Below are 11568 nucleotides of genomic sequence, written 5' to 3'. Positions count from 1 at the left end.
TACTACTAGATCGGACTCATAGTGATCCGCCTGTTTACAGCCTCCCAAGAGCTGGGATTACAGGGGCACACCACCACACTCAGTCTCATTTGCCTTCTCAGCGCACTCCAGCTGTGGGGCCGGCATGGCAGGCCCAGGGATTGAATCCCGGGTCCCTGTGCCTGCTTGCAGGCACTTTAATCCACTGAGTTATTTGCCAACCGTAATCAATTTCTTAGGGCACTTAAAGATAATCCATTGTGTGCGGTTTTCTTTTGGGGGGGGAGTTGTACCAGAGATCAAACTCAGGACCTTTCCCTTGCCAGGCATGTGCTTATGCTGCTGAGCTATTTCCCCAGCCCTCATTGTGTGAGATTAACTGAGACTATACTTAAGGATGGTGTGCCAGACATTTTTCTTCTTTTCATTCCGAAAGGATTTTGTTTTTATTCTTGGATAATTTGCTGTTATTTACAGATAAATGCAGAGGAATTATGGGGATAACAGAAGTGGTAACTTGTGCTACAGTGTTTTTATTTGGAAGAATTGAATAAAGGACACCAAGGACATCTGACTCTGTGTCTTCTGAGTACAAAAACAAGGTAGATTCAATTTCTTTATTAACAATCACCTTACTGTGAAAGCTGATTCCTCTTTGATTTCTACAAAGTTTAAAATATTCTCAAAAAACCCAGTGTAAATAGCAATTTTTTTATTATAGCACTGTTTCCATACCATATAATTATCATAGCTTTGTCAAATACAATGAAATGAGTTTAATCATCATTGTTAAGATTCATAGCAATGGGTATTAACAAATACCACAAAAACTTTCAAGATGCATACATTAAAAACTGCTAGGAAATAGACATTTAAAACATCAATTTCAGTTTTTATACGACATCTAAACTTTAAAGGTCAAGTACTATAGCTAATACTTTTAAAGGTAATTGTAAAAGACAGACCAGTACAATCGTAGTAGCCAGACAGATATGATTAATCTAAATAACAATTTTCTATCAGTTACAGTGGCAAAAATTATTTCATTGAAAAGCAAGTGGAGGGCCAGCAAGACAGCTCAGTGGACTAAGAGCCTGCTTAGGCAAGTGGAGAGACCAGGGTTCATTCCCTGGCACCACGTGCTGCGCTGGCCCCACCCCCAGGCTGCTAAGCAGGAAATTGAAACTGGGCGTGATGGCGCACTCCTGTAATCCCAGTGCTGGGGAAGCTGATCACTACGAGTTGTGTAGTGAGACCCTGTAACAAATACATTAAAAAAAATCAGGTGGAATGTGTTGATCACTAAGATGGCCCATAGTGAACTCCACATTCTGGTATTCACTGGTTATGACTAAGATGGCTGGCTGTCTCTAGGTGGCAGTTCAGAGAAAACAGTCATTAGCAGACAGAGACAATTCCTTATCTCAGTCACAGATTATTTTCCATGGACTGAATTCCTCACAGCCCCACTACCTTGGCCTTTAACTGTGCTCCTGGACTGAGGTGGCCATTGCCCCTGAGCTGGTGCGGCTGTGATTGACTTCAAAGCAGAATATGGCTAACACGATGGGCTATCATTTCCATGAGTAGACTGCAAAAATGTGTCTTGCTTTTGCTAGTGACCTCTGTCTCTTGCTAGCTTTGCTGAAAGAACATGCCTGACAAGACAGGCCCACGTGGCAGAAAACTGAAAGGAGCCTCTGGCCGATAGCCCAGGAAAAGCTGAATCCAGAAAACAGTTGCATGCTGTGTAAGGGCAGAACTGCATCCTATTCCCAGAGATGATTGAGGCCCTTGTCATTTCCTCATTGTAGCCTCCAAGGGACCCTAGAGCAGGGAACCCATATGTCCTGTGCCTGGATCCTTGACCTGCAGGCACTATAAAATCACAAATGTGGGTCTTTTTAAACTACCAAGTGTTAAAGTAATTTGCTCCATAGCAATACATGGCTAAGGGAGAAGGATCATTTTGTTTTTATTCTAGTGCCGAATCTTGGCCTAATATTAGTTAGTACTGCCTAATGGAATCAACATATAGATTGTTATAACGGGAATCATTTTCAGTTAACACCACATTCTTCAGACTTTGCCAAAATAAGCCTTCTGCCTTGGGGTTGTCAGGCCACTGGAGGATGGAGCTTTTACAGATCCGCCGCCGCAGCCTCAAGTACTGGGAATGCTGCAACACAGGCTCCAGGAGAATGAATAGAATCACATCCATGTTCTCATCCATTAGCCTCTGCAAGGCCAAGTAGAAAGCCGTTTTAAAGTTCCAGCTTTTTGCATATTTTTTGGTTAAAACAAATATTGTTTTCTTGCTCTGGTTTATGCTCTGCATGAGGTTGTCAATGATGGCTAAGCCCGGATCCCAATCCCTCTCCTCTAAACAGAGGAGGACATTTTTGTCTTCACTCTCTTCTAGGTGGTAGCGGAGTTCATTTATTACCCAGTCAGTAACAGAGGCATCTCTGGTATCATAAGAAATGTAAGCATCATAGAAAGTTTGGGATGTAGAAAGAGACCTATAGCCTTTTACCTTAGCTGAACACATTTGATACATAAACCAAACATCCCAATAAAACAAATGGTGGGCCAAGGCAACCAACATAACCGAGGTGGTGATAAAGAATGTGCAGAAAAAGAGGGCCGCCGCAATGCTATCTGAAATGCAAGTTGTCAGCTCAAGAGTCACAATGCTTTTCCCGCTTTGGTCCCCCGGGCTGGCACAAATGACGTCTGCCAATCTAGGAATTGTAACATTCAGATTCTCATCTAACCATCTTCGAAAATCTCCAATGTCACATGTGCAGTCAAAAGGATTTCCATCCAGTTTCAAAGAAGATAAACTGGTGGTGGTCCTGGTCTGTAGAGTGGATTTGTTGATCATTTTTATCAGGTTGGAGCTTAAATCAAGGTGCATCAAACTGCTGGCTTCCGAGAGGAAACCGGAAGGCAGGTGGGAAATCCGGTTCTGGCTCAACAGCAGAGTCTGCAGAGAAGATGTCCACCTAGACAGGCTACTAGCTAAAGAGGACAGCTGATTTCCACTTAGATCAAGCACACTGAGCTGAGGAAGGTGCTGGAGCAATGTCCAATTGAAGAAATTTAATAAATTGTTTTTTAAATAGAGATGGGTGAGACTCTGAGGCAAGTTCAGAAATGCTTCATTTGGGATCCGCTGAAGGCTATTGTCAGATAAGTCAAGCCGTCTCAGATTGCTGAGGGATTTAAAAATGGGCCAGTACCGGTTATCTCCAGGCTTCCACAAAAGGTCGAGGCGGTTTCCACTGAAGTTTAACTCTTCCAGGGACATGCTTTTCAGCTCATTTTCCTCTGTTAAAGTATAAATGCTGTTGTAGCTCAAATTTAAAACCTTGAGGTAAGTTAAATTTTCGAGAAATCCCAGACGATGTGTCACCCCTGCTATTCTGAAATAGTGCGAATTACGGCTGAGATCTAGAACTTCTAAGTTGCTCAATTCACTGAGGGCATTATCATCATCAAAGTCTAGCCTGTTGTTGGTCAAATCCAAATACTTGACCTGACGCACAGTTGAAAATTCGCTTCCATTAAACACTTGACCATTGCCGTTGGAAGACAGATTTAAGCAGACAATGTCTTGAAAATCTTCAAATTGTTTTCTGCCAATAAAGAAAATACTGTTCAAACTTAAATCTAAGGCTTTTCCATACTTGGTGCATTGGGGCTTCATTAAAGGATGGGTTGGATGATAAAAATTTGAATGTGGGTCAAACTCTGAATCCTTTGAGCGTGGCTTACGGTCGTGATTTTGCAAAAGGGATCTATTTGCAGAATTTTGCCTGGTATCATCTACCAAGGGTGATATTCTGTTTTCTGACAAGTAGATAACTTTCAGGCTGGAGAAATTTTTGAAAACGTTAAAATCAATTTGCTTGATAAAGTTAACGCCAAGGTTGATTGTCTTTAAGTGTGAAAGACCCATCAGAGGCTGGAAATCCTCTCTTCTGAGTTCCTGGAACACATAACCTCTTAGATGCAATGCCTCTAGGTATGTAAGCTTAGAGAAGTTGGGGGAAAGTTTAATATATTTTACATATTGCGTCTTCACATAGTTAAAAGATAAATCCAGTATTTTCAAATTAGGCAGTTTGGTTAAAAATGCACCGGAAGCTATTTCTTGCACTAAATAGTTGAATTCAAGATGCAGTTCCTTCAGATAGGGCATATTTTCAAACCAGGTAGAATTAACAGTTTGGAGGGAAGTGCTAGAGAGGTTTAGGTGGTGAAGGTTGGTCAGATTTTGAAAAGCCAGAGGATGGATTTTCAGTGAGGCATCCCCCTCACAAGGTGTGCAAGGAAACGGTGCATTGAAACACCTCGGACAGTTGCCACTTAAATCTAGTGATGTTAAGTTCTTCAATCCCTTGAAGTCTTCTGGACCAATGGTTTTAATTTTGGCATTACTCAGATAAAGTCTTACTAGGGAGCTTGGTAGCTTGGGTGGTACATGGATAAGAGTATTGAAAGATAGTGACAGCTCCTTTAAGTTTGTAAGCTTTTCAAATGTCCCATCTTCCACTTCAAATGTTTTATTACATGCAAAATAGCAGTTCCAGCTCAAATAGAATTTTTCCAAATTTCTAAGTTCTGAAGTGTTATTTTTAGTTACCAAAATTATATTGTTTTGAATTAGACTAAGTTCTCTTAAAGACTCTGGCAAACCAGTAGGTATTTTGTATAGCTGGTTGTCTTCAAGCAGCAACTGCTTTAGGTTTTTTAGGTTGAGAAATGCACCATCTGTTATGTTCATGCCATTTTTGATTGCACCAGGATTTTCGTCCTGGTGCTGCTGATTGGCATTGTGGTTCAGATTTAGTCTAATGAGCTTCTGCAGCCCTTGAAATGATTCATTGGTTATCTGTGTGATGAAATTATCAGACAAGTCTAGTTCTGTCACGTTTCTCCCCACGGTTTTGGGAACTTCTTGCAGTCGACGATTGTTGCATTCTGCAATGACGGAGGCATTCTGCTTACTCTCATCACAAGGAAAGCTTCTTGAATATCCAGCAAAGAACTCACAGGAAGCAGAGGCAAGAAGGAAGATGCAGGTCAGAACTGAGGACAGACGGGGCATTTTTCTAAGGAAAATAACAAATAGAAGCAAGATATTAGAGTAGCAATATTTGCCAGGCTTTTCATGATGATGAGTTGAACAGTGCTTCAACCATTCACCTATGAGTTTTGAAGTCTGAATTCTCTTAACAGTTAAATACATGCATCAAATTATGTTTCGAACCATTTTATCCTTTTACTGTGTTCAGCTTCAAGTGCCAAAAGAAGACAAAGTTAACTAAGGTTATGATGATATGACCGGGATGGTTTTTGCAGAGACATTAATCAAGATGCACCCCTCAGCATAGAGCCAGGCTGGACCACCGTTCTGAGTCAGGCAGTAAGCACAGCATGCTTTATGTTTATAACAACAACCTATTGGCACAAGGCTTGATAAAACTTTGGGAAACTCCAAAAGAGAGATCAGATACTGCTTCTATTAAATGATCATCCGAGACATTCAATCTGGAATTCTTGCCATTTTATCCATACAGTACTCCTCTTGTTGGTGTTTCCTACATTTTTTCAATACTTATGGTGTGTGAAATTCTCTCATCTCCTTCCATGACTAGAAAGTGGACAGCTGAGAATCAGGTACTGTGCTAAGTGCTTCGGAAGCATTTCTTCACCCCCTAAAGTTCACAGAAGGTAGGCCTTATTAAAATCCATATTTTACAGATAAAGAGACAAACTCTAGCAACTGATAGCAAACCTTAACCGGACAGGATGTTCATCTCAGGAGTGAGGTAGCTTGTTAGCTTTAGGCACTGGACCAAGTCCCACCTACATATATTTGATCGATTTCCTAGCTTCGTGGCTCCTAACATGTCTCCCTCTTTTGTTTTGTTTTCTCACAGATGGGTGTTCTCTGCAGTGTCATGTATTACTAAGATCACAAAAGTATAAATAGAGGACACTTTTGTTGTGAGAACAAAAAGAGGGAAGAAAAAAATATGTATGTATACACAAGAGAGTTAGGATAACTGTACAGCTATTTTCTCTTAGTTCACTAAGAATAAGTTGGTACTAATACTGTTTAGACAAGATATGTCTGGATCTTGTCTGAATAACTGCTAAGACAACAATATACAATGCATTAATTGTTGTAAATATCCTACTAACCTGTTTTGAAATTGTTTCATTGCCATTTTATCTTTTTTCCTCATTAAAATGAATAAAAATTTAAAAAGTGAAAAAATTAGGGATCCTTGAAAGCAATCAGTAATATTTCATTATATCCCCAATCTTGCATAACTATATCTGTTAATCTGCACAACAGATTTGATGATAAAATAGATAATAGAACAGCCATTGTTAGTTAGCTATCTTAATCTGTAACATGTATTGTTGTATGTTACCCTGTTTCTGTCTTTATTTCTACTATTTGTTTTTGCTTTTGTTTTTACTCTTCAAAATAAAATAAAATAAAATTTGATAGATAAAAAAGAGACAAACTCTAATACTTAAATGACTTTCAGAATCACAGTATCATGCTGAGCTGAGATGTGAACCAAGCTGATTCCATTTTCTTTCTGTACTAAGGATTCACCCCACATGATAGGCAAATGCTGTGCCACTGAGCTATGCATCTCCAATCCTCGGTGTATGTTCTCAACCACTGACCATCATGTTATGTGACTTCCTTTTGAAATCCTCAGGCCAGTGCAGTACTACAAATGTAGAATGCGCTCAGTAAATTGTGGGATAGCTACCCCCTCATATGACTCTTATACAGACACGGACAGCAATAGCCATTTATTAGTTTTGAAGTCTTTGTTAGGAAAGATGTGCTGCATTGTATTTTTATGCATGCACTGTAACACTTGATAGAGTGCTCACTTTCTATACACTTTTTAATATAAGGGGGACTGAATGCATTACTTTTGTCAATCATACAATATGATAAAGTGATTTATGTGATTGGTTTGATCAAGGATTGTGGTTAAGAGGATTTTAAAAATCTTCCACTATCCATGGAGACCAACTAGATTAAATTAGATGTTTCTTCAAAGTCCAGCTCATGTCTTCATTTGAGCTAAAGCACAAAAGTACTCTTTTTAGATTCTCTTACAATTTGGGGCTGGTGAAATAGCATCTTTACGTGTTACACCTGCAAGTGATACAACAGTTTTTTTTTATGTGGATGTCAATTGTTCTGCAGATCAATAATTACTGCCCACTTCTAATGGTCAGGGAAAATTCAGCCCCTTATGAGATGAAAATTAGATTTGAATAGAACTCTCAGATATTTCCAGTTCTTTATGGTTACTTTCAAACACAGCAGTATTGAGGCACTGCTGGTTGATGTTTAACTTGTGCTAAAAGAAGGCACCACTTTGCCTGTGGTGGTAGGTGGAATTTGAAGACAAGCCCCATGGATTTTGTCCCGGTATATCCTCTAGGTTTATGTTACACTAAATGGCAAATGAGAGGTTTTCTGGAAAGGCTTAATAATTGGAGCTTTTATAAGCAGGGAATTTTCTCTGGCTAACTCCAGAGAGAAAATTTGAAAGACTGGAAGCCCAGCAAGAGTTGGATACACCATGTTGAATTAAGATGAAGGGGTCTCATTGCAAGGAATATTAGAAGGCTTTAGAAGTCAAGACTGGTTCTTTGGGGCAGCTACCAGGAAACAGGGGCTGCAGCCGTATGATAGGCATAGGGAACTAAAATCGATGCACAGAGTGAAACTGGAAATGGAGTTTTATCCAGAACTTCCAGATGAAAACTCAGTTTGGCCAATACCTTGAGTTCAGCATTAGGAGACTTAGAGCAGAGAGCCCAGGAAAGCCTGCCCAGATTCTGAACAATGGCAACTTAAGCTACTAAATAGGTGATACTGGAAACCACTCTATTTGGGAACTGCTTGCTATGCACAAGTAACAATGAATGTTCTTCTAGAAAATAAGTTTCTACCATGATGTATGGTTTGAAAATATGCAGCTTTGCAGGGGCAGCTTGCCAGGAGTTTCAAGGCTCAAACACCTGTGTGGAGAGACAGAGGCGCAACAAAGGGACCGGGAATCTTGGGAATGCAAGAACTTTGGGGGAGAACTTGGGAGATAGATTTGTTTGGTGATATGAGCAGAACTAAATCTGTATAAATTCCAACCTGAGTATTATTAGATTTGAAGGCTACGTCTAGACTCTTCCTTGTCTTTTTTTTTTTTTTTTGTCAGAACCAGGGATTGAACTCAGGCCCTTTGCACTGGCCAGGAAAATGCTTATTCTACTGAGCCATCTCCCTGGCCCCTCTTCCTTGTTTTTGTTAGTTAGGTGTGTTTGGGGGAGATTTCAATGGATAGAAGGAATATAAAATTGCTAAGAGAGTGCTCTGGCACAACCAGGTAACTACTAAAACTGTTACAGATGCTACTAGTATCTGTCACCACATACAGTAGACAATGCCCAGTCCTTATGAGTGCAGAAACGGAAGCGATTAAAAGAAATTGAGGGATTTAAGACAAGGCCAATGGATTTAAAAACTTATTTGAAAAGGTCCAACGTTGATCTGATGGGGAAATTTTATTCAGTCCTTGTCCAATTTGGTTTGCAACAAGAAACGTGGAAAGAACTAAGTTTGGGAACTGAGGTATCATTGTATGTGGCATATGACAGGATGCTTCCAGATATGCATATGTGGTGGAATAGCTGAGTCGGGCTGACCTACTTCTCTCATGTATTCTTTGTTCATGTGGTGAGAACACTGGAAATGTATTCTCTTTCCTTCCTTCTCTCCCTCCCTCCTTCCTTTTCTCCTTTCCTTCTTTCCTTCTTTCTTTGGTATTGGGAATTGAACTCAGGCATTATTATTAACAATAGTCACCATGTTGTGCAATAGGTATCTGTAACTTATTCCTTTCATATGACTGAAATTTTGTAAACTTTCAGCAACAGAGATAGGGCATGGTGGCCCATGCCTGTAATCCTAGCACTGGGGAGGCTGAAGAAGGAGAATCCTTGCAAGTTCGGGATCAGCCTGGGCAACAGAGTGAGCTCAAGCCCAGCCTGAAATGTTTAGTGAGACCCTGTCTAAAAACAGAATTCCTCCCCCAAAATGACCAAACTTTGACCAACAGATTCCCAATGTGCCACCCCAATACTGAATTTTGATCTTCATCTAAGGAGCATTGCAAAACCTTGGGGGTTTAAAGCATGCTTTAATTTACCTTTTACATTAAGGATGGTAATGTTTAAAGCATTACCATCCTTAGATGGAATTTCCAGTCATCATTGCAAGAGGGCACAGGCTTTCAGATGTGAGGTGATCATAGCTTGAACCAGGTTGGCGGTGAGGTACGCAGGGAGAAACGGATTCCAGAGATGCTCAGGAAGTAAATTTGAGTGATATAGCAAAGGATGTGGAAAGGCAGAGGGTGTGAGGAGGGAGAAGAATGTTTTCAGAATGACTTCTAGCGTCCTGGGCTATCACCTGGGTGGATGAGGGTGACATCCGGTGAGAAAAGAGTGTTCATAAGAGGAGAGGAAAGCAGATATTATTAATAAAATTTAGCATGTTGATTTTGAAATAAGTTTGCAATATTCACATGGAAAGAAATGTCCAGTAGACAATTGAATATACGGATCTGAAACCCAGGGGAGAGTTCTGCTGAAGGAATGAATTTGAGGGTCATGGCAAATAAAGCTATGGGCATGAATGAGATCATTTTGAGTGGTGTAAGGTGTAAAGAATCAATCTTCCATAGTACTGTTCTAGAAACAAGAATTTTCTTATATTTTTTCTAGTAATTTTATAATTATATTTTCTCACAAGGAAATATCTTATCCTACTGGGATTGTTTTGACATAAAATTTGAGATATATATCCACATTAATTTTTCTCTAAATGGAGACTCAGTCAGTCCAACATCATGTATTGGATAATCTTTCGCTCACTGTACTAAGCACTAACCTTCCTGCGTGTTTGCTTCCAGACTTTCTGGTGTCTTTCATCAGTCCATTTTCATTGAACACATATTAAATATGTAGAAACTTTTATGCAATAATGAGAAGACAAAGAACTCAATAGAAAAATGTACAAAAATATAGCAGAGTTCACATAAAAAGAAACATAAATATCACCTTATTTGGAGATACTGAAAACTGAACTTGCAGCCTTCATACTGAGCTACACCCCCAAATCTTAAAAAAAAATTCTTTTGAGACAGGGCTCACCAAGTCATTAAATTGCTCAGATTGGGGTTGAACTTGAGATCCTCCCATCTTAGCCTCCCAAAGTTCTGGGACTACAGATATGTAGCATCACACCTAGCTAGAAATACTTCTGAAACACAGCAAACGATACAGAACTACTCTACTGCCATAAAAAGGAAAATCTTGTGATGTTTTTAGGTAAACAGATGCACCTTAGATTACAATCTTAAGTGAAATACGTCAGACACACAAGTGTAAATATTCTCCTGTTTCTCTTGTCTGACAAACCCAAAGTTCAAAAATACTGGGTACATATTAGGAAATGGAAGAACTATTTCAGATGAGAATGGTAGCAAGAGGTAGGGAAGGAAGAAGGAAGAAGAGGAGCAGGCAAATAAAGAAATAAAGAGTTGAAGAGAATAAATAGAAACAGGGCTTTTGCAAATGGGGAGGGGGTAAAGGGTTGGAGAGAGGGGAGAGGAAAGGGGGACAGAAAAGAATTAAGATGTATTATGTGTATACACAAATCCCCCAGGATGAATGTGTTACATATGCTCTAGAATGTTCCACAGCTGGATTTGTCATGGGTTTGTGAGAGGAAGAACCCAGAGGTGCAAGGCCAGTCCAGTGCCAAGAGTTCCTACTATCAACGGGCTTTCCTTGTTGATGTGGACTCTGACCATCTGACTGAAGTGGTACTTATCAAGTTCTGTGTATAATTTTAAGCCATAAATTAATAAAAAGCATTAATTGCAAAGAGGCTCATGGGGAGTATGACAGGGTGGGGTCAGATTCCAGTCGGTATCGACAGATGAGACATCTTTGGGTGGTTAATTTGACCATCTTCTGTGGCCTCACTAGCCTCAAGATAAAGTCTCCATATTTAACTTCAAATACAATTGTCTCTCATGCGAAGCAGAGCAATTGAAGAGAAAAACCTCTAGGGGCCACTAGAGATTGAGAGAAATGCATTCTGAGTTCTTTCAGGATGAAAATGGTCTCTAGAGAAAGCTAATGTAATTTAAAGTAAGTTATTAGACTGGAAAATGAACAAAACACCTCAGAGCAGATTGCTAAGCAAAGATCTTGGGGTTCCTAAATACAGCCTTCCCACCAAACAGTACTAAAGTTGAATGTAAGGATACAAGTTATGAATAACCCAACTGTGGAGAGTCCATGAGGGAGAACAGCAGAAAAGGGTGAGTAACTACATAGTTAGCAAAGAAGTGAAGGAGAAATCCCTAATAGTTCACACAACTATATTCCACACAGGACCTCAGAGAGAGAGAGAGAGAGAGAGAGAGAGAGAGAGAGAGAGAGAGAGAGAGAGAGAGAGAGAGA

At 39.9% G+C, this 11568-nt stretch overlaps 1 protein-coding gene across 1 annotated transcript in view; it reads right to left on the bottom strand.

The window, feature by feature from the left end:
• Window positions 1–1215: 1215 nt before the first annotated feature.
• Tlr8 (toll like receptor 8) overlaps window positions 1216–11568 on the bottom strand; it is a 19165-nt gene continuing 8812 nt past the window's right edge. The window contains exon 2 of the mRNA XM_004635045.2: window positions 1216–5099. Coding sequence (XP_004635102.1) covers window positions 1988–5095 — 3108 coding nt within the window. The 5' untranslated portion in view covers window positions 5096–5099 and the 3' untranslated portion in view covers window positions 1216–1987. The remainder of the gene's footprint in view (window positions 5100–11568) is intronic.

This window comes from Octodon degus, unplaced genomic scaffold, assembly GCF_000260255.1.
Source record: "Octodon degus isolate 3935 unplaced genomic scaffold, OctDeg1.0 scaffold00069, whole genome shotgun sequence".
NCBI lineage: Eukaryota > Metazoa > Chordata > Mammalia > Rodentia > Octodontidae > Octodon > Octodon degus.
This window is presented reverse-complemented; position numbering and strand designations above follow the sequence as displayed.